The 25028-nt window shown below is 36.7% G+C and overlaps 2 protein-coding genes across 2 annotated transcripts; both read left to right on the plus strand.

The window, feature by feature from the left end:
* The first annotated feature begins 14 nt into the window (after positions 1-14).
* LOC127855659 (gastrula zinc finger protein XlCGF26.1-like) lies at positions 15-4894 on the plus strand. Its single transcript, XM_052391400.1, has 2 exons — positions 15-333; positions 626-4894. The coding sequence occupies exons 1-2, from the start codon at positions 18-20 to the stop codon at positions 1330-1332; spliced, it is 1023 nt and encodes a 340-aa protein (XP_052247360.1). The 5' UTR covers positions 15-17; the 3' UTR covers positions 1333-4894.
* Positions 4895-8318: 3424 nt separating this feature from the next.
* Positions 8319-25019, plus strand: LOC127854515 (cytochrome P450 20A1-like). Its single transcript, XM_052389580.1, has 12 exons — positions 8319-8418; positions 14517-14738; positions 15473-15524; positions 16663-16832; positions 17959-18104; positions 18335-18502; positions 19044-19107; positions 19695-19871; positions 20567-20690; positions 22089-22200; positions 23599-23663; positions 24403-25019. Exons 1-12 carry the CDS (start codon positions 8319-8321, stop codon positions 24650-24652), a joined length of 1650 nt encoding a protein of 549 aa, XP_052245540.1. The 3' UTR covers positions 24653-25019.
* The last annotated feature ends 9 nt before the right edge of the window (positions 25020-25028 follow it).

Below are 25028 nucleotides of genomic sequence, written 5' to 3' on the forward strand. Positions count from 1 at the left end.
AGTGCAAATCGTGCAACATGGTGTTTGTCAATTATCAGACTCTCAAGTCCCACAACGAGGCCAAGCATGTTGACGATGGGGAGCTGAACTGTGAGATCTGCAACAAACATTTCAGAAGCAAATGGACCCTGTCCCGTCACTTAAAGCTGCACAACTCTGCCAAGTACACCTGTACGCACTGTAATAAGAAGATTTCCACAAAGGCCTCGTTTGAGGATCACCTGGAGACACATAAACCTGAGAATGAGCGGCAGTACCGCTACCACTGTGTATTCTGTGGCAAAGGCTTCAGGGTGAAAACTAACTACGAAGATCATCTAAATAAGCATACAGGTATTTATGATGTTACAAGTTATTGTGAACTGACTTTCTTTTATTTTAAAGGCTCTATAAATCCCATCTATCAAGCAATTAAACAACGCCTACACAATGGATTTCCTTTTTATATATTTTTTACATTTTAATTATTAAGGCAATTTTTAAGAAGATAAGATATGCAAACTAAATGAATCCACCTTTTTGAACAGTTTGCATAATTTTGGCTTTTAAACGCATGTTGTCACCGTTTGTCAAAAAAAATTTCTGAACGATACTTATACTTTTATGTGTATTATTTCGACTCCAGGGAATCGGCCGTATCAATGTGACCAGTGCCTCAAGTCATTTGGTTTCCGCAGCATGCTCAAGAAGCACAAGACTTTCATGCACTCGGCAGAGCGCCCGTTCAAGTGTGGCTACTGTATGAAGGGATTCAAGTTCATGAACCTGTTGAAGAACCACATGACCATCCACACAAACGTGAGAAAACACACATGTTTCTACTGCAACAAGATCTTCTCCACTGCATCCTCTTTGAAGTTCCACATGAGGAAATGTTCCCAGGTGCAGAAGCCACCCACAGAGGCCACACAGCAGTCTGGGATGGTGGTGATCTACCCCAGCAGACAGGGAATCATAACTGTGTCTGAAGCCTCGATGGTGGAGGTTGGCGGTGTCAGGCCAATGGGCATTCCTGTCATTGCTGCAACCCAGGTCCCGTTCCTGCCTGGTGAACAGAATGTCTTGATCACAGAATCTTCAGGACAGATTCTTTCTGGAGATACCCGACTGGTTGTCCCAGATGAAGGCGTTGCAATGGATAGTAATTTGGTTACCATGGAGATAACGGATCAGTTGACTGATGCCGAAGCAATTGTAGAAGCTACATCACAAGTGGCTACCCAGCTGGAGTTATTTGCCTGTAGTGAGTGCAGTGCAACCTTTCACACCTATGGTGAGGCAGAGACTCACATTACCACGGCCCATTGTGCCATCCCCCTCACCAATATGTAGTGGCAGCCTCCAGGGAAAGATCTTGGATATAAATGTTACAGAGTTTTGATGAAAAGGATTTGTCGAATCCAAGGAATTTCTTAGCCAGGAGCATTGTCTGCCCCCCCCCCCCCAAAAAAAAAAATGTAACCAATAGCTATACCTTAACGTACCTTAAAGTTGTTAAGATATTTGAATTACCTTCAGCTGCTTTTTCTTGACAAAATCTTCTTCACAAAATCTTAAAAAATATTAATTAAAAACAACAAGAATTCTGTAATCAAAAGGTTTATTTTTCTGAAGAAAATGTTCAGCTAGGATATCTTATGAATAATTTTCAGATCAATTTTGGTTTTTATGGATTGCATTTTGCACGTTCAAATAAAACAAATTAATTAAAAGAAAAAAAGATTACTTTGTGTTTGGCAAGGGCAGCAATGAAAGCAAAAATGAGCAGGATGCAGCATCCCGTTATGTCACTGTGAATCTTTACCGTAACTTATTGTCCTTTAAAACTAGAATAGCCTATTGGGCTTTGTACACACTAGGCATGTTGTGGGAAAGTGATGTCCAAGATCGGATAGGGGCACTTCAAGATAACGCTTTTAAACTTCAATAAATTTATGTTAAGAAAACCCTTAAAACAAGATTGATCATTAGAGTGCAAAGTGTTCACTTTTATATCCATGTAAATACTGCGAAAAACGATCTTGTAGTTGGGTTATTCCTCGACTTCCATTTAAACATCTTATCGTGTCAATGACTACTCTGACTTTCAATAGTTTACATTGATGTAATTGGGTAATGAGTACAATATTACAAGCATTATTTCAATAATATTGTATAGCTTTTGTCCATGTTTTATGTTTTGAATATTATGTTCTGCATAATTGACAGTTAAAATGCTGTCTTAAGACAGCTGTACATTTTTTGTCTGATAGCATTCTTTAGGAATATGTAATCTTCAAACATTTAAACCTATGTTCTGAAGTCACTTAAATACACTTTACATGTTTTCTACAATACTTACGTTTTCTGTCACTGTTGGCTATAGTAAGCACTAAAACACTTTAAATAGACCAATGATTAATATCACAGCGTGCATGAATATACATAAAGATAGAGCTTACAATATGAAATGACTTGAAATCAATGATATGAATACCACGGACTTGTAAATAATAATAGCTATATGCATATATAGGCGTAAGCTTGATACAAAATGTTTCTTTAGTTTCTTTCGGATTTTCATGTGTGCATGTACACCCCAGTTTCATGTGAGAGTGGGGATAGTGTTTTGCCAATAGCCGTACGTCCTTTCATTGTTACGTCGGTTTTAATATCTGCGTCGCTAGTAACTCTAGAATTATTGCTGCTAGAGGGATGAAACTTAACTAACATATGTTAGAGTACATGAACCTGGGCACCTGCATATTTTGTATCGGATTGTTTTTGGGACTTAACTAAAGTAATTGCCCTTATATAACGACATTCTTTAACTTGTGTTGCTTGTAACTCGGTATGTTTCGCTGTCACAGGGATGAAACTTTACAAACCAGCATGTGAACATGGGTATCGCAATAAATTTGGTTCGGACGTTTTCAACCTTCCAATCTTCATGGAACTTACTTAAACAATTATTGGAAATGGCTTGGTTAAAAACATGGCCGCTACCGGTAGGGGGCTTTAATTTATTTGGATTTATGTAAAACTGTGTGAACTCTCTTAAAGTCGCATGGTTTACCCAATCATGAAACTTGCTTAGATAATTGTACTTAACATATGTAAGCCATGGTTCCGATTCATTGAAAAACACGGCCACCAGGGGTCATGGCATTTTCCCTTGTATGGTTGTAGTGAAGCATAGGGTACACTAGAAGTCGAAGTTTTGCCGGATTATTATGAAACTTGTTTAGATTGGGTATCCTATGTTATGCTTACGTTGCAAAACGTTGTGTGTGCGGGTTTGTGCGCTGTTGCATGCAAGAGACCTGTGAAAATTTGAGATGGGCAACCGCGACATACCTTTACAGCACGAGTAAAACACATATACTCACATTTGATGAATTTAAATCTGACTGCATCGGTAATTGTTTCAATAATATTAATTGCAGCTGTTTTTTACCTCGCCTGAGCACAATGTGCTCATGGTGAGCTTTTGTGATCGCCTTTCGTGCGCTGTGCGTCGTCAACATTTGCCTTGTTAACACTTCAAAGGCCACATTACTTGTCCGATCTTCATGAAATTTGGCCAGAAGATTCGTCTTGATGATATCTTAGACGAGATCGAAAATATATAACGGTTGCTTGAAAAACATGGCCGTAAAGGGTCGGGGCATTTTTCCAAATATGGCTATATATATATATGGCTTAAGTAAAACCTAGTTAAAACTGTAGAGGCCACATTTATTGTTCGGTCTTTGTGAAATTTTGCCAGAAGATTTGTACCAATGATATCGAGGAAGAGTTCGAAAATGGTTGAAAAACATGGTCGCCAGGGGGCGAGGTAGTTTTCCTCTATGGCTGTAGTAAAACCCGTTAACACTCTTTAGGCCACATTAATTGTCCGATCATCATGAAACTTTGTCAGAAGATTTTTCCCCATGAAATCTTGGCCGGATACGAAAATGGTTTCGGTTGCTTGAAAAACATGGCCGCCAGGGGACAGGGCATTTATCCGTTTATGGCTATGTATGGCTGTAGTAAAACCTCGTTATCCCTCTAGAGGCCACATTTATTGTCCGATCTTCATGCAACTTGGTCAGAAGATTCGTCCCAATGGTATCTTTGATAAAATTGAAAATGGTTCCGGTTGGTTGAAAAACATGGCCGCCGGGGGGGGGGGGGGGCATTTTCCCTCATGTTGCCATAGTAAAACCTTAACACTCTATATGCCACATTTATTTCTGATCATCGTGAAACTTGGTCAGAAGATTTGTCCCAAAGATAACTTGGACAAGCTCAAAAATGGTTCAGGTTGGTTGAAAAACACGGGCACCAGGGGGGCGGATTATTTTTCCTTATATGGCTATAGTAAAACCTTGTTGGCACTCGAGATGCCACATTTATTTCTGATTATCATGAAACTTGGTCAGAAGATTTGTCCCCAAGATATCTTGGACAAGTTCAAAAATGGTTCCTGTTTGTTGAAAAACACGGGTCCCAGGGGACGGGTCATTTTTTCTAATATGGCTATAATAAAAACGTATTAAAATTCTAAAAGTCGCATTTATAGTCCAATCTTCATGAAACTTGGTCAGAACATTTGTTCTAATGATATTTTGGATGTGTTAGTAAATTGTTCCGGTTTGTTGAAAAAATGTGGCCGTAAGGGAGTGGAAAATTTATCTCGTTATGTAAAGCTACAGTAATAACCTTTGTTAGAACTCTAAAAGTTACATTTATTGTTCACTCTTCATGAAAGTTGGTCAGAAATTTCTTATAATGACATCTTGGGCTGCACAGAACAGGTCAGTTTTTTTGTTTCTCAGGTGAGCGACCTTATTCATTTCAAGCCATCTTGTTTCTTATTTAACATTCTTTAATTGCAATAAAATTATTTAATAAATAATGTTGACTTATCGGTTAATCTGTTACGTTCTTTATTGAAAATAAATGTGTATGTTTTTAGTTTTAACAAACAGTATTCTAATGAATATTGACGCATAGTTGGCGTTCCACAATCTCTGTCATCACAAGAAAACTCTTCCAGTTCTATTGTTAAAGTATTTTATTACGAAAAGTGGTATCTTTTTATGCCCCCGAAGGAGGGCATATGTTGATCGAACTGTCCGTCCGTCTGTCCGTCAGACTTTGCGTTTAGGTTTCGAAAAATGCTCATAACTTCTATGTCCCTTGAGATGTAACCTTCATATTTGGTATGCATGTGTATATGGACAAGGCGTTTCCATACGCAGAAAAATTTTGACCCCTGTGACCTTGACGTTGAACTTAGGGTCCGCGTTTTGGTTTCGAAATCTGCGTTTAGGTTTCGAAAAATGCTCATAACGTCTATGTCCCTTGAGATATAACCTTCATTTTTGGTATGCATGTGTATATGGACAAGGCCTTTCCATACGCACACAAATGTTGACCCATGTGACCTTGACCTTTAACTTAGGGTCCGCGTTTAGGTTTCGAAATCTGCGTTTAGCATTCGAAAAATGCTCGTAACTTCTATGTCGCTTGATATATAACCTTCATATTTGATATGCATGTGTATATGGACAAGGCCTTTCCATACGCATAAAATTTTAACCCATGTGACCTTGACCTTGAACTTAGGGTCCGCGTTTAGGTTTCGAAATCTGCGTTTAGGTTTTTAAAAAATGCTCATAACTTCTATCAAAGCGTTTAAAGGGGGCATATGTCATCCTATGGTGACAGCTCTTGTTCTTTTATATTTTGAAAATAATGTTTAAGTTTAGGTTTATTATAAAGAATAAATTACCTGAATGAAATAAAAGTTTAAATAACGGGAAAATTATTGAACCACGTGGCTCGGTTATCATCACGTGGTTGGTTATAACGGCGGGAATTCGAATCGGCTATGCTGGTTCCAATCAAATGTCTGCGCGGATGTTGAGGATGCTAAAGAAGAGCTCGAAGCAAAGTATCAAGATGAAGGCTTAAACTTGTCTTTTGTTGCGCGGTTACGTCATGATTGTAAGGGTACTATACTTTCAAAATAATCTCGCATGGAAATCATTATAAATTGACTTAGTGAAATACACAACATTTTATTATATTATGTACGTACGTATAAAGATGCATTTTCTATTCAAAATAAACAAGTCTTATAAACAGCGGATTTTATAGCCTTGGTAAACCTTATCGTTTATGAAACAGAATACAATAAATCAGTAAGATGCATATTGTGGTAAGTGACATGACAATACGTTGAATGCTAGTATACTATCCCACCAGCACACTGACGTTATCATTCAGTTGCATTGATTTTATACGCAAAATTAATTATTATTCATGGGTAATTGTAAATCATAAAAACGGAATGTTAATGGCATTTTATGTTGCAATTTAAAAATTAATGCAATAATATGTTTGCGTAATTGTGGTTTCTTCCAACGTGTCGGGTCCGTTGTCAAAATATGCATGTGTAACATCAGATGTCTGGCCAGCCCGACTTGTAGTCATTTAATAAGACGTTGTGACAATTGCCTCTAAATGGTTGATTGAAAAATTAATTGGCTTCTATTTTCCTCCCGACAACTAGAAGTCACGGTACTTATTTGAGAGAATTTAGGGCATTCTCTTAATAGCCTCCGGAAACGGAACGAAATTGTATCCGGTGGAATTAGCTCTCAAACCCAGTGGCCTTGACATTTCGCTTGTTTTTACTTTGAAGTCGATGTTTTTTATCTATTCCTCTCTTCCGGGTGACTACCGAATTGAATGATCTAAGATCGAATCGTATCCTAGATACCATGTGGATACAAAATCCCATGTGACCTTAATAATTGACCTGTATACCTGAAAATAAAAAGTTGTCTTTGTAACAAGCAAACTAGTCGCCCGGGTGTGATGGCTATACGAGTATATGTGTCGGTGGCACATCGAACCCAATTCACTGTTAATCTCTACGATTAGACTGTAACGCATACTGGTAATAGTGTTATTTTTCCACTTTTAAATACAATCGAGATACCCAATTTTACAACTGAAAACAGTTTGACGTAGAACCTGCAACGTTTTAATCTTTTGAATTATTCACAAATTAGTTTATTTTCGTAAGTGCTAGATAAAACAGTCCCTCATTTGCCTTATGATCATTCGAAAAACCAGAAAAAACTTTACTAGTATAAGCACAAATCTGTGTTTTTCTGCATATCTGTCTGATACTGTATTTTAATTGAATTGCTTTTTTAAAACGTTTACTTAAAATGTGAAATGAAACCGAACTTGCTTTGTGAATATTCTAATTGATCTTATTAATTTAACGAAAATTCTCATTACGTGCGCACTTGAAAGCTGCACATCTTCAACGTATATGGTTTAGTTTTACACGAACCAAGTCTTGCTCCAGTTTGTAGGATATTGCCCTTTGTCTTTTTTATACTTCAAGATGTTTCAACCGGAAACTCAAGATACGAGTATTTAGATCTCATTGGAGGAGTGTGTACTGCACATGAACTTTGATTCGTGCATCAATATTTATAATGTAAGTTTATAAAGTTTGTTCAGAGCATATCAATTATACAAGGTATTCACTTAAAATTACATAGGTAGGTACATTCGACTTGAACAGCATTCATAACTAGTAAACAAACTTGTAACTGACGCATCTTGTTGTCAAAATTAAATCCGACCGAATGCGAAATCTTGAAATGACTGACTGAAACGTAGTAACTTTTTCTAAACGGTACTGTCCAGTGTCGGTTGTTATTTCCCGTATTTGAGATAACGTATCGTGAATACATATTTTCTCCTTAACCTTTTGATAGAAACGAACACTTGCCCGAATTTCAACATAAACATCGGTCAAGATTATTCTTCCGGTACATCGATCCGGTCTTAAGCCATGTAAAACTTGGATCATATCTAAGCTTATGAGGATAATTCTTACAAACGAAACATGATATTTCTAAAACAACCTTGGGGGAATGTACACACTTTTAATGTCACTTGTTGTGTCATTATTTGCGGATTTGTGTATATGGAATACATACGATTTCAATTAAAATTGGAGACTTTGCAACTTTTATGCAATCAACGTAGGTTGTTTTGTACATATATAATATGGAAAAACAGTAGGAAAAGCCGGGTTTTTGTTTCGGTCTTCAAGATGTCCTCACTATGTTGGTATGCATTCTTGAGGATCACCATACCTGTGCATACAAACTCACACTCATGCAGTCGCACACATGATTTGCAGACGACTGGGAACATCATAATGCAAGCGTTGTGTGAATTTCAAATGTTCTATCCACATAATATTATAAAAAAGCATTTCCATTCAATCCAGGTATTGATTTGTTGTCTTCATAATAATGATAAAACATACAATTTCACAGACGAATGGGGAACAGTTGCTTGATACACTTCACACTGAGGACAGACCAACCACTGAGGACGGCTTACACCCAGACAGTAGGAACTTTACAACATTTTTTGCGGATTTGACACAATTACACACATTATGAAAATGTAAAATTAATCGCTACTTAATATAATTTTAAATATGATGATATGTTATTTGACAACTTACACTTACACTAAACTATTTCGGATATGCAGTTTTGTTTGATTCAAACTGGGAACTCTCCAACTACTGAGAACTTATACACAGGTAGTGAGGCCTTTACAAAGCGCTGTCTGGGGACATAACACACCGTTTCGTTTTATATCGCTCCTCTTCAAATCAAAAGACCGTTTATTAATGATTATGTTAATAATCTTCATAACAAATGCTTAGCTTAATATGTGGCAGTGACTGGAATAGTAGGTATTATGGCTCAATAATATCATTTTCATGTTTATGTATATTTCATTTCAACTTTGTTTAAGAAACAGAATGAAAACATATGCTTCAATAATTGTTATTATTCGAGATATTTACAAATAATAATAACACGGCATAGTACAAAATGGCTTATATTTTGCAAATATCATACGGAAACACTGTTAGACACACACTAGTAAACGAACACTAAACACCAATAGAAACAGAATTATTTGACACATACAAACATTTTATTTTGGTCCTCTATAAAATGTTTTAAATACGGTTTCCATGGTAATACAATTAAACAATGGGCCTAAAGGAGCTCACCTGTGACTCACAAAAACTAGACTATTCTGAAAAAGTACGAGCTGACACATGAAGGTGCAACAAAAAAGTGACTACTAGAGTATCAACATGTGTTTTTAATTTGACCAAGTGAACTCGTTTTCAAGGTCACGTGACCCAGTTTCAATCTCAGCTGAGATTTCATTGGGAAAAATGTTCTGTCCAAAGTTTCATGAAGATTTGCAAATAAATGTGGTCAATATAGCATGAATACGTTTTCACATTAGCCATATAATGAAAACTGCATTGCCACCCGGAGGCCATGTTTTTCAACAACCCCCCCCAAAAAAAAAAAATTCGAACTCGACTGAGAAGTCTTAGATAAAGTGTTCTGTCAAAGTTTTATTCAGATTGCACTAAAATGTGACTTCTAGAGTGTTTTTCAACAAACCATAACCATTTTCAAACTCAGCCTAGCTACCATTAAAACAAATGTTCGGATTAAGTTTCATAAAGATTGGACTATGAGCGTGACTTCTAAAGTGTTAACAAGGTTTTACTATAGCCATGCAAGGAAAATGCCCCATCCCTAGGCGGCAATAATTTTCAACGAAACGGAACCATTTTTGAAATCAGTCCAGACATTGTTAGAATTTTTGTTTATAGTGTTAACACGGTTTTACCAAAGCCATACACGGAGAAATTCCCCTTCCGCTTGGCAGCAATGTTTTTCAACAGACCCGAACCATTTGCGACCACATCCAAGATATCATTAAAACAAATATTCTGACAAAATGTCATGAAGATTGGAAAATACGTGTGACAACTAGGGAATTAACAAGGTTTTACTATAGCCATATTACAAAAAAAATGCCCCCCCCCCCCCCTGGCAGCCATTTTATTTTATCCAACCAGAACCATTTTCAATCTCGGCCAAGATATGATCGGGGCACATATTCTAATCAAGTTTCATAAAGATTGGCCAATTAATATGGCTTTTAGAGTGTTTACAAGGTTTTACTATAGCCATATAAGGAAAACTGCCACGCCCCCTGGTAGACACGTTGTTCAACCAACGGAACCATTTTCGAACTCGGCTAAAATATCACTAGGGCATGTGTTCTCTCCAAGTTTTATGAAGAATGGACAATAAATGTGGCATATAGAGTGGTAACAAGTAAATGTTGACAACGCACAACGGACGACGCAAAACAGACAAAAGGCAATCGCAAAAGCTCGACATGAGCATGTTGTGCTCAGGTGAGCTAAAAATGCATGTGTTTCAATTATACATTGATTTTTTTTATAATTTAAATAGCCAAACCAAAATAAAAACACATATGTAAATTTAATATTATTTTTAATTATAATATCACAATAAAGCATTGATAATAATTTTACAGCATGTTTTGTTATAGACATAAATTGTGCAAACACAATACTTATGATTGTTTTCGTTGCTTGCCTTCGTTTTTAAGAAACTTACAAAATTTGCAATATTAGCACTGCAAATTAAAACATCTTTCACTTTAGTCAATATGTGTTAACATCACATAATACACATGAAACACCATTTTGTGTGCATATCAAATATAATTTAGCATTTTTCCATGAAAACTTATAAATAAAAGGACCACTATACACAAGATTGAAATGTGTTTGCTCATGAATTATGTGATCATTATATACAAATACAAAACTTATATTTATATATTTATAGTTATTGATTTCAAAATCAAATTCAAATCTAATTGATTCAAATACTTTGAAATCAATATTATCTAAAAACGGCGCGGCAGAGGCCGACGCGTATCCCCACTCCGTATGTTTGACCCAGGGGCGCCCCAGGGTTGGTAATGGGGCCATGCATAGTTGAGATCGACCATATTGTCATAAGAGATGATAAGTATCAATTTGAAGTAAATCGGTGTAGAAATGAAGAAGTTAATGTAAAGCAATGAAAATCTCTAACTCGGCCCACCCCAACCCACATAACTTTTGACACAGGGGTCAGATCAAAATGCCAAATAGTGCACTGTCGCACATATGCTCATAGCTACCATGTGTGTAAGTTTCAAGGTTCAAGTGCTAATAGTGTAGGAGGAGATAGTGGCCAGGACGGACGAACGGACGAACAGACGGCGGAGATAACCACATAATAGTTTTCGAAATTTAAACACGGACCCTAAGTTAAAGGTCAAGGTCACAGGGTTCAAATCTTTTATGCGCATGGAAAGGTCTTGTCCGTATACACATGCGCACCAAATATGAAAGCAATATCTGAAGGGACACAGACGTTATCAGCTTTTTTTTAATCGCGGTCGCAGGTTACGAAACCTGAACACGGACCCCAAGCTCAACAAGAGATGTGTTTGTCAGAAACACAATGCCCGATCCTGCGCCACTTTGATTTATCTTATTTTTTATCATTTGGCAGGTACTGATAATTATCTCTCTTTCAAGCTTATTACTTCCCTTGGAATTGTTTTTTTACCTTTGACCTTGAAGGATGACCTTGACCTTTAACCACTCAAAATATGCAGTTTCTTGAGATACACATGCATGCTAAATATCAAGTTGCTATCTTCAGTATTGCAAAAATTATGGCCAATGTTAAAGTTTTCGGACGGACGGACTGACGGACAGACAGACAGTTCAAATGCTATATGCATCATACCGAGGGTATACAAATTTAATGCGCATGAAAAGGTGTTGTTTAGATACACGTGCATACCAAATTTGAAAGCAATATCTGAAACACAGTAGGTATGAGCCTTTTTCGAATTGTAGTTGCAGATTTCGAAACCTGAAAGCTGACCTCAAGTTCTAGTCAAGGTCACAGGGGTCAAAAATTTTATGCGCATGGAAAAGTCTTGTCCAGATACACATGCATACCAAATATGAAAGCAATATCTGAAGGGACACAGTAGTCATGAGCCTTTTTCGAATCGCGGTCGCAGATTTCGAAACCTGAACGCTGACCTCAAGTTCAAGGTCAAGGTTACAGGGGTACAAAAAATGTATTCGCATGGGAAAGTGTTGTCTAGATACACATGAATACCAAATATGAAAGCAATATCTGAAGGGACACAGTAGGTATGAGCCTTTTTCGAATCGCGGTCGTAAATTTCGAAACCTGAAAGCTGACCTTAAAGGGGACCCAGGGGTCAGATCAAAATTCCAAATAGTTCGCACATATGCTCATAGCTACCTTTGTGTATGTTTCAAGGTTCTAGTGCTAATAGTGTAGGAGGAGCAGGTGGCCAGGACGGACGGACGAACGGACGGACGGAAGACGGAGATCAATACAATATCCCCACTTTTTCTCCGAAAAGCGTGGGGATAACAATTGGAAAATATAAACAAACTGTAATAGCAACAAGATATTTCTGAAATAAAAACATGCTGCACTATTGTTCAAAATATCAGACACAATTAATGAAATCAATAACGTAATAAATACTCCAACACAGCGTATTTTCTGCAACGTTGAAGAAAAAATGTCATTACATGTATCATATACCATTATACAGAGATATTAGTTTATTCAAAGTTTTGGTCCAAAAAGTTATCCACAACACCACAAACCTATCGTATTATGCATTTTAACTTTTTTAAAGAATTGTGAAATGTTTTGTAAAATATGCTTGCTGAAAGCTTATATCAGATTGAAATCATTATTATAACAGAAAACATCACGTCATGGGTAGTGGAATTATTAGCTAAATTGTCAGCACATAATGACTATTTGCAATACCAAATCTCACAAATTTGTTATTTTGTACTTGGCACAAATACAAATACAAATACCATTTAAAGTATTTCATGTAATTTTGTTGTTTATCCATTATAAATGTTAAACAGTGCTTAACAATATTTTAACAGATACATTACTGAGACGTATATTAGTGATCTGAAATTATTCCATTTACACAGTTTTATCGAAAAAGACAAGCAAAAACATCAAATTATGAACATGTGATATAACCCCAACCTGAATATATAATTGATTACTCTTTTTGATGATTGATCAGGTTATCAGGCCTTTCAACAGAAGAAAAATAAATTTAGATTTTTTTCGAAATCTGTCACCTGAAAATGCTATCATAAGAAGTACCTCTGTCTTTCAGCTGTTTTGTAGCAAATCCCGTACTTTGGTAATCCAATTGTTACATCGTATTATATTTTCAGCACCATTTCTCATATAACATAGTGTACTATATAATATACAATTAGTTTGTTTAACAGAATACAATTTTATAAAATATTTAATAATTCGTACATATCGATTTATATATAATGGGTATCGCCCTAGTTCCCCGTACACAGCTGAATTAGGGGTACTCATTTTGACACCAAGTATTCGTTTAAAAAATCTTCTATGAACTCTTTCAATATCATCAGCATTTACAAACCCCATAACCTCAAACGCATAACACAGAATTGAAGTAACATAAGAATCGAACAAATTTAACATTATTTTAACAGGACCATGCATGTCTTTGGTGATTGCAAAAAGCGACCCCATAGCCTTTAAGCCTTTATTGGAAAAAGTTTGAGTAGTTTGTATAAATGACCCACCACTTGATAGTACAATGCCGAGATAGTTCAATGATTGAACCATTTCTATTTGCTCATTGTTAAAGAAAAGTATATATCGCAGGGAAAACATTGTTTACGGGTGGCAATTTGAAGATAATGTTGACTTTCTGTGCATGTGTCATAAAATATTAACAGCTTTGTCAAGTGTCACGCACGGCGCATACACCAGAAGTTGTTAGTCAAAACGCGAATACATGTAAGCATATGGGGAACGTTTTGCATGCATCACATGGACAACAGTCAAGGATCACATATTAATTAAATACATCAGCATACGCAGCCTTTTTAATTTCAGTTCGTTTTTCTTGGATCAAAATATTCCGATTCCAATTATTCAAAGGCGTTCTGAATATTAAAAACGTAAATACAATGTAAACCCGTGTGTCTGCTTTTCTATGATTTATTTGTTCAATTTATTTGTATTAACGATTTGATTTGTACTGATTACCTTAAAAATTGCTTTGTATATACAATGCATATTTATCGTTGGAATAGAGTCTTGAAAAAGTATGTGTTGTGTAATGAGTGCATACACTAGATCTAAGCGGTTTTGATTTAAACATATCTTAAAAAAACACACACAACATAAACAGAACAGTTTAATTGATAAACAATAAACAACAAAACGGTAGAACACAAAAACAATAGACTTGAAATTAATTAAGACGTAACCAATTGCATTCGTCAATGTGCGCAATATCACGAACTAACCATCCCTGTCATACTGATCGCATATTAATTTATGCCAGATTTTAATGTATCTAATACGTCCGCAGTCTTACGGGTAAACTGACTTGACCGACAAGGCCATAATTTAGACCGTGCATAAATATAGCCGTGCTACATCGTATAGCAGATAACGACACACTATGCTTACTTTGTATATCTCAGTATAAGCAACACAAGACCGTGTTCAACTTAATTGCATTGAGGATTTTTAATCGTAAATGCAAGTCTTTATTAAAATTTAAGTCTTTATTTGATTTTTGCAGTAAACATTTTCGCGATGGTTGCCATCGAAGCAGCGGTGTTGGTGGCGGTCGTTGGGCTGTTGCTGTTTTTGTTTCTACGATCATCGGTAAGCCTCATTTTTGGTAGTTTGATGTTCGACTATAATGTATATTTTTAGTACAGGCAACACATTTTTTTATATTAAGTCAGTTGAACATGCTACATCATTATTTGGTATTTTTCATTAACTTTTTAAATCTATGTTCTTTAAACGATCATATAATTAAACATGAGGCAGTGTACGCATGTTCGTAATTATACTCCGTCACGATGTACATGGGGAATACTGGATTCACAACGGACGTCTGTCTGTCTTTCAACGCGCAACATTTAAACTTTCATACATTATGACTTATGATATGGAGTTGTGCATGTGCAATAATTATATTCCTAATTAAATGATTAAAATCTGCTTAGGTTGTCCGTATGCCGACTTACAATATCTTTAAAATGAGTTTTAAAGGCCAAGAAGTTTAACATTTGGTATGTACCATTATATTGTTGTTGTTTTTTTAAACAATGTAACAATAAGACCCATGGGGTTCAAACTGACAACGCTCCATCGTCAAATGTTTCATTAGAACAACTTGCTCCATATACTAAATGAATCGTCGGTGGGGGTATTCGTGACTACTATGTAAAGGTGCAGTTTTAATTTGATTTTGATAACCATTTGTATTGTTATAAACATGCGTTGTTTTAATGTTGTTGTTTTTTTGCAAACCGTAATATAGTCTTCAACTTTTTTAAAGACTGATCAGCATGTGCCTGATTTATACGTCGTGTATTTTGATTTTACAGAGCAAAAAAAAACATCAACAGCTATTCCTGGCATGCAGCCGAGCTCTCAGAAGTATGTTTTGGCAGATGGGGTGTTGTGTATTTCAACTGAATCATATCGAGATTATTACAGCAAGCAATACAGCTGTAATGTTGGACTTGACTCTTTTCTTAGAAATAGTAGTTAATTATTAAATGTTTAAAATGGGTACGACAGAAAGTCGATGGGGGAAATATGATTCCGGTGTGATATATCATACACAGTTGTTCCAACCATTGCGCTGGTTGTTATAAGTTTGTAGACGGGTGCGTTTTCATGGCCTGCTAAATAGTAAGTGTATCACTGTTAAGGTTTGTCATCTGTATTTTCGGTAAAAAAAGCGCACTATCAACAATGTGTCGGGTGTAAATGAATCGGACATCAAATCAAGTACCACCGTTTTGATTTCTTCTTTTTCATTATTCAGAGGTCAAAAGATTCTATAAAAATACTTAATTTATATATATGGGCGAGTTTTAGCATTGTCCGACCAACTTTATAAGTGTTGATAAACTAGAGTGTTCTGGTGCATAAAACGAATTTCATTGTTAATTTAAGCATACTTTATGTCCGTTCATGTGATATTTCATTGCCGCGCATAATGTCATTGATGTATGACATGAATTTGATGAAACTGTATATGTAAGTAAAGCGATTTTTATCAGGTCGTTCAACACCATATATAACCTAGTGATTATTTTTTATGACACATAATATGTGGTTTCCATTCGGGTTGAATATACGCTTATCGTCAGGTCGTTATACTTTGATATGCCGTGCTCGGGTCCAGGGCTTCTTTTAGGATGTTTAGGAATACTTAACCCATTTATGCCTAGTGGACTCTCCCATCCTTCTAAATTCGATCAATTTATTTCCAAAATTAGGGATGTCTAGTATATTTATTTCTATATTTAGAATATTTGTTACCAAAATTCCTTTAAGCAAACAGCGCAGACCCAGATGAGACGCCGCATCATGCGGCGTCTCATCTGGGTCTTCGCTGTTTGCCAAGGCCTTTTTTCTAGACGCTAGGCATAAATGGGTTAAACATCAATAAATGTGTTCTTTATCTGTTGAATCGGCACTTTTAAAGTTCAAACATTTCATATCTGTATTGTATGATCTAAAGATGTACGAGCGCAAATGATACCTGCATCATTGTTTTTCTAAGGGAGGGTAACCACGGAGACATATCCAAGGCTGGGAGCCTCCACCAGTTCCTCGTGCAACTGCACGCGCAGTTCGGCCCGATAGCCTCGTTCTGGTGGGGCCGCACGCGCATGGTGAGCATCTGTGAGGAGACGCTCTTCAGGCAGCACACGACCGCCTTCAACCGACCTTGTGAGTCGAGGAGTAGGTCATAAACATAGATGCAAATTGCGAACAAAGAATATTTTTATAAACATAAATTTATTTAGTGTTTTTTTTATGTTGAACACTTTTTTTTTCGTTATTCAAATCATTGAAGGAATTAACAATGTTCGCAGTAGGCAATTTCAATTTGTAAAATACAAAGACGTGTTCATTTAAGATGAATATTAAGATTGAATACGTTTATAAATTTAGAAACTAAACCAAAACGCAGATTCAACAATGTGTTCGACGTAGTATGCAATGCTCGGCATATGAGCCTGATGTAGAATTATGAATGACAAATATGTGCCCGAAGTATTTACTCACTCCAGAGGATTTTTGACCAGTTTATACCGCTGCTGGATTTAAGCAGTTGCGAGTACACCAACTTTGATGCCGTATGTGAAACTGAACTATTTTAACTCTTAACTGACTCTTTTTTCGATGCAGACGTGTTTTTTTTCAATAGTTTTAAGCTGCTACCGAAAAAGTACATCCCGAGTACGTAAACATTTTCCCAATGTGTGTAGCGGGTCAATATATAGAGTATACATGGTTAATGCGGAGATGGAGAAAGTTTATCCGGTGTGGCGTAGAAAAATAAAATAAAATGCGAGACCTTTTTTTGTTTCGGGCCGAACCGGATAAACTTTCTCCATCTCGGCACTTTCCATGTATTCGATTTATCCTGCTTCATTATAAATTATGTCTTTAACATACTTTTATTTTGTTCGATTTAATGATATTTCATTGAAAAACAAAATAAATTGCAGACGACCGAAGATAAATGTGTATTAGTGGAGTGTAACATTTCTAATTATATTAAGAAACACCGTATATTGAAGGTTATAAGCAAATAAATTTATAGGCGAAATTGATTACTTCATTGCCATATGTTTGCTTAAAACACATTTATTACTTTACAAAACATTTCGCAGGAACTTCGCATGTACATTTTGTAAAAGGTCAAATATAAGGCACGTAGGAATACGTACTTCCGGTTATATCGTGGTCACGCGAGGTACTGTCGGAGATCAACTAGTTTATTCGACCCTGCTTTATTAGGTCAATGTTTTCAACAGAGGCAGGATAAAAATAAAACTGTTTGCTTCAGTCGAAATGTTCGACTTGTTTATGCCGCTGCTTGGGGCGCGAAGTCTCGAGTACGCTAACGGTGACGACGGCAAGAGCCGACGTAAGGTCTACGACAGGGTGTTTACGCACGGCTCCATCCGAAAATACATAGAACCGTTCCAGGAGGTAAACAGATTTTCTCTGTCTTTTTCTTTATTCATAAGTATTTGCCGCTGTGTTGTTGTTGTTATTGATTGACAACTATCCTCTGTGCAATTGCATCCGCACTCAGCACACGCCATTACTTGGTGGCTTAGAGGCTATTCTAACGGAATAAAAAATCCGTCGATCGATTCAAAATGAAATACTTTTCGAGCTTATAATTATAATAACGCGCCATGCTCGTTTGTACATAGGCAGCAGACGACATCGTGAGGAAGTGGACGTCATATTCGCCCGGTGAGCACGTGCCCGTGTGCTCTCACATGACGGTTTTTGCACTGCGGTCTGTGCTCTCGTCGCTGTTTGGAAAGGCAATGAGTACCGACCAACAAATTAGCCAGTTCCGGAAAATATATGAAACGGTAGGATTTAACACGTGTTTACCTCTAACAGCACTTGACATTCGGGTTATATAGAAATAATGAATCTTGAGAGAACGTATTAGAAGTGTAATTCTTGTAGCCCTAACCCAGAAATATACGACAAAGGATTACATCAAACAAACATTAGTAAATGTGCCAGGGGCCTTTCGGTGGATGATCAATATTGAGATGAACATTAAAAAATACGTATACACATTTATTATGTTATACTCTGTGTGACATGGAACACGTTCAAACCTAAATAATTTTTATAATCTTTTATATTATGTGTGACAATCTATACAAAATACATTTCATGAAATATATACGTTTTGCGTGATCTTTCTCAATTCAAGAAGGGAATTGTTTTCTGATTGTTAAAGAATTGACAAACAGTAATCCTTAATGCACAACATGTGAATGCATGTGGTTCATTTAAAAACATTTACAAGAAGATCAACGAATAACTATTATGATTGATTAATAGTTTAATTACGTCGATATTTTCGCATCTTATTTGTGTTAAACCGCTCATTTTCAGATATGGAATGAGAAGTTGGTGAATTCTACTGATCCGAATGAACAAGAGAGGCAACTTCAAGAAGGTGAGTTGCCGTGGAGTGGTTATCTCCCTTTATACTTGAATCATCGGGTTGTGTTACAGTTATGCCCAACATCGCTCCAATTTTATTTAAATTCAAATTTTCTTGATCGACTTATATAAAGCAGAACATACATGTTTATTACATTCTCGTCGATTTTGTATAGTTGCCAGAAGTTTATAAATGCAACACTGAATGCCGAGACAGTCGAATTTCGGGCGTATGCTATACTTGAAGAGTGAGGCGTAAGGAAATATTAAATGGCGATACACATTCGTAGTCTCCAGTGGTCGTATTCCAGAAGCATTTTAAGTTTAATTTTATTCTTATCCTTAAATTGAGAAATTGTCTTAACTGTTTCATTACTTATTGCAATAGTTTGGCATCAAGATATACATTTAAATAACATCATTGTGCCAATGTTATTTTAGGAATCCCAAAAAGCATGTGTGTCCTTAATAAGTAAAGAAATACAAAACATTGTAATTTTGAACTTAAGTGAAATTATTAAAGAAATGACTAAAGATGTTTCTGGAATACAGATTCCAACTGTTTACCCCTTCATGGCGTTTTTTTTCCGTATTTGTCAGGCAAACAGGAGTTATCCTCGGTGTTGCTGCAGATATTTCGCGACCGGAAGCGGAACCCCCCACGCGCGGGCGAGGAGCTATTTTTAGACGTGCTCATGGAGTATACAGAGGACGAAGAGGTACAGTTCTGTGATGCGCTCGTGTACACCATCGGGGGCTTCCACACCGCCGGAAATTGTAAGCTCTTTGTTTAGTTTAAACCTATTTATTTTAGCACGATTGCATAGAAAGCCTAAGGCTTATTCGAAACGCTCTCGAGTCCGTTTCCTGGGCCTAGAAAGTACTTGGTGTCTCTGGGGGAGTTTAAAAGAACGCTCCCATCGAACCCGTGACCTCCCGGTCAGGTATAGGTTAACATAGTGTTTGCGTGAAATATTATGTAAATGTTGGAATTAACAAGTAAATAAATGCGAAATCAGCACATTTACCACAACGAAGTTGCCTTCGGCTAATGGCTTCTGTAATTTTGTATAAAGTTAAGCTAAAATTTTGCTTTCCGATATTAACTTAACCAGTCAGTTTACACGCTTATTTAAACATTCATCTTTAGCATCCACAGCTATTGTTTAATATCAAAATTGAAGGAATTCTTAGCTATGAGGAAATCTTAAGATCGAATCACAAATTGCATTTAAAATGGGATGCCGGCTCCTGCTCTCAACGGATCTACGAAAAACCTATATAATCCATATGTGCAAACGACGTTGGGTCACTTTACTACAAGTGAATTTAAATGCAGATAAACATCTTTGATATAATATGTGAATTTGAAAATGTCGTCATAGGTCGGCTTGGTGCTTTATTCCGAAATAAGTGTTTTATACAAATTCTGGAACACTTCGAAGTAAGCCTACCCGTGTTTCCTCTTGCAGTGTTGTCATGGACGCTGTACTACCTGGCCCAGTACCCGGATGTACAGGAGAGAGTGTACGCGGAGATACGGGGTGTGCTTGGAGACCAGGGCGAAGTGGACCACACCAACGTTGGGGAGTTCCAGTACGTTGTGTATAGCGTTATAATCGTTACGTAGCGTTTCTATAGCCACAAAGCTTTTGTAGCGTTACGTATTGTAACTTAAATGTTAATTAATTAATTCAGTTTATCTCTGTAACCAGCGTTTATCTAGCGTTACGTAGTCTTACTTGAGTTACCTAGCATTTCAGTTAATAACCTAGCGCGTTTCTCTGACGCCTCGTAGCGACATAAGCGTTACTAAGTGTTACTTAAGTTATCAAGATGTCTAGTACATCGCGTTACTATCGTTACGTTACTTTACTGTTGTTAAGTGCCTTTTCAGTACACTGCATATAACGTATTGTTACATGAAACGTAACTCGTTACGTACAGCGTTACTGTATTTGCGCAACGTTAATTTGTTTACGAAGTGTTCTAGTTCGTCCCCTAAAGCATCACTTCCGTATCGTTGATTTACGTAGGTTATGTAGCATTCAAGTTCGTCGAGTATACAGGGCTGTTGTTACGTAGCGCTCATATGAGTCGCGTTCTGAGAAAACTGGGCATAATGCATATGCGTAAAGTGTCGTCCCAAATTAGCCTGTGCAGTCCACACATGCTAATCAGGGACGACACTTTCTGCCTAAACTTGATTTTCGGTGAGGTGTGACTTCCATGAAACTAAAAATAACATAAAAGCGGAAAGTGTCTCCCTGAATAGCCTGTGCGGACAGGCTAATCTGGGACGACACTCTACGTACATGCATTAAGCCCAGTTTTCTCAGAACACGACTCATATATGTACGCAACTTTTCAGTACATTGTGCTTAGCTTAACTGCCGTTACGTAGCAGTACTATGATTACTTATCAGTTCAGTACGTTACCTATAGGATCAAGGTCGTTACGAAGTGTAACTGTAGTACGCTATGTAGTATTAGTCAAAATCGTTACTGAGCGTTTCAAACGTCACGAAGCTTTTCAAAAGTCTCTTAACATTTCAGAACTTTTTGAAGGGCGAGTAACTTTCGTTATGTCTGGTTTCCGCGAATAATTTATGCATTAATTATCATGGAAATCCTCAAATGGTGAAATTCAATATTTACAAGAAATACATTTTTTCTACAAACAAATAACGCAAGAATTGAGTTCAAACTATTTTACGTATCAGGAACATAGGAAAGCAAGTTTCTCGCTCAAAAACTCGAGAATTTATGAAGCTATTGGAAAGCAGTCACATACAGATGCCTTATATTGAGAATGCTAAACGGTCTGTAGAGGGTATGCACGTGGTTGAATATAGGTGATACGCACATTTGTATTTTTGTGTAATCGTATATTGACCTTTTTTTTCTTTTTTAAACCACTATTTGTTGCGCATATTAAATTGGGATGGCGTTATATACAAACCCGCACTGTACGTGTGAAGTTATTGTGAACAGGTACGTAAGGCAGGTGTTGGATGAGACGTTACGCTGCGCTATCGTGGTTACCTTGGCGGGGAGATTTATGGACGACGACGTCACCATCAACGGATATGTGATCCCCAAAAACGTATGTAGCAGAGAGGCCAGAGCTGGTAATCAGGAAGCGCCTAAGGCAGATATTACTTTATTTGTACTAAAAAGAAACTGTCAGATCATATTTCCTTTAAGAAGTTCTATAATTTCTGATAACAAAAAAATATACAACATAACAAATTCAATATATGGGTACTTATGCTTATGTTAAAAGGACATAACACGAAATAACCCGTCTGTCTGATCATTCGTCCCTAACCTGTCCGCATTCGTTCTCTTACACTTTTTAACTTATAACATTCTATCTTGCAGCATTTGTCTTCATTATATGAAATCGTGCAAGTGTGATTTTTATCTTCATATGTAAAACTAATATCAGGAAGAAAATGAATACTGGCAACCAGTTTGAGCAGGACTACTTCGCAACGTTTAATCGTTGCGGCTTGTAAAGTCTATATTTAAAAAAAGTTCGACATTGAATATAAATGTATCATATAAATCTTAGAACAATACCTCATAGTTTAATCACCATATCCATCTACACGCATATATTTGTGATGTAGCTGGTTGTGTGTGGACATGTCTTTTATTATTGACAACAAGGGTTTCAGCTTTAACTACATATCTATATACGCGTGTAGGAGCCCACTAGCTGTTGACTCCTTAAATGTGCGATGAGCCGTTGGATTGTTTACAAAACTCATGTGACCACTGTACAACAAATAGGGATGGAGCTACGGCTTGTCATAATAATGACTAATCCCCCCCCTTTGCCGCACGTAGACATATGTCAAGTGTAGAAATATGTTGCAAATTGTAACAATTAAAATTTTGAGCTTCAAGTATGCCAGCTTTAACCCGAGCGGAATTTCCTGAACTTCAGATGAGTGTTCAGATGAAAATATCAGATGTTATTTTGCTATATAAAACTTTATAACTAAGTTTGTCCCCATGAGTAAGGCCGATATTAAGGGTAATGAATTCATGACATGTAGTAAAAGGAAATACATGCATACACTTTTAAAGCTAAAGAGACTACATCTTGATGTTGTAGTTTCAGGGATTAATATTCTTGCTAATAAAGTCTTAAGAAACAATAATGCTTTTACAGACATGATACGTTGAAAGTTGGAATATGACCGGTATACTGTTCTACCATACAGTTGACATGATGACATAAACTCAACTTAAAGCTGAAATTTGGAAGTTAAAGAAAACTTTTAACACGAATTTTGCACGAAGTCAAAACGAACCTGGCCCAGATCAACTAGGTTATTAATTGTAATTAAATTGGAATGGACATTAATTTATTTTATTTATTTGCGAATTTTCATACGACCAAAGTTCAAGGCAGTTTGCATTTTTTTATAGATATAATGTGAATTGCGAATACAGGTTTGTGATGCGTTATGTTAGCTTTCTATCTCTCCAGACGCCAGTGATTCATGCGATAGGCGTGGCATGCCTAAACGAGAAGGTGTTTCCCCACCCTGAAGAGTAAGTTATCAATTTCATGAAAACGCATCCCATGTGTTTAACGAAAAATTGTTGCAAGTATCGACGAGCTTTTATAACTGGTTTTATTTAGCACTTTCATGTATTGATATAGTTGAGATATTTAGTGTGATCTTTAAGATTTATATATACGGATACTTCTTCGACGCATAATTATAGTATCCCGGTGTGACCCAAATTCGACGATATACCGGTTACATAAAGCAATATTTAGCAAATAATGAAAGAACTTATATAGAACAAAATAATATTTTTTAACTCGGCTGTAATACTTTGAAATGATTCCAAGACAATAATCATCCATTTAAATTTAAATCGATAAAAATGGAACATCGTCGAATTTAGGTGTCGTCGAATTTGGGTTACGGTAGGAAACATTCTTTTTTTAAATTGCGAAAAAGAGACAGCTCCTATAGGTCTTAGATCTGGCTTTCGATGTTATGTCAAATTTAAAAAGCCTTTCTAAAGTATAATTTTGTCCAGCATGGAAGGTTTTCTAATAAGTTCCTTACTAACGTTTCACCATAGTAGACGATAGGTTTTACCTCCGTCCGTCATAATTAGATTCCCAAGATTGACGCGAACCGTTTTGTAAACGCTTCTCAACATGTAAGTTTTGAATAATAAAACACACTTCCTGTTAAGTATTGTTCATAAATCGTTTTTATAGCATACTCCAAATAATTAATATTGTTAACATCTGGCTTCCTATCTACTTAAGGTTTGATCCTGAGAGGTTCAGTCCTGACAAAACCAAGAAGAGAGGCGCCCTCGCCTTCATCCCGTTCGGTTTTGCGGGGAAGCGCTCCTGTCCCGGCCAGAAGTTCGCCTATGCCGAGGCGACCACCCTCGTGGGGGCCCTCATTCGTCACTTCCGGCTGCGACTGGTGCCCGGCTTGAATATCAAGCCGGTCCACGGTCTCATAACGCACCCTAACGAGGAGATTTACGTCACTATTGAGAAGCGTTAGATCTGGCTTACAGAGACTAATATGTTCGAGTCCGAATCAAACCAAGGTGGGCATGCATACCATATCTATAGAAAGGAGACATGACCAACTAAAATAAACAAAGTGGGTTTCCTCCATTGCTTAAATTTTGCCGTTTCTCTATTTGCCCATTGTGATTATCTCGTACAGAGCATTATTTGTTAAGGGAATCCATTCAACGCGATATATTTACGTAGGCCAATTAGAGTGACAGCAGCTTCCTATGGTCATAGTTCTTCTTTCTGCCAGCAATAATTTCAGAAGACATTCGACACCACAGTCAGTGACAAGGCGTTTGTTATAACAGCAAATGCACAGTGTAGAATACATGTATAAACGTAAACAGAAACGTATTTTG

The sequence above is a fragment of the Dreissena polymorpha genome, chromosome 13 (genome assembly GCF_020536995.1).
Source record: "Dreissena polymorpha isolate Duluth1 chromosome 13, UMN_Dpol_1.0, whole genome shotgun sequence".
Taxonomy (NCBI): Eukaryota; Metazoa; Mollusca; class Bivalvia; order Myida; family Dreissenidae; genus Dreissena; species Dreissena polymorpha.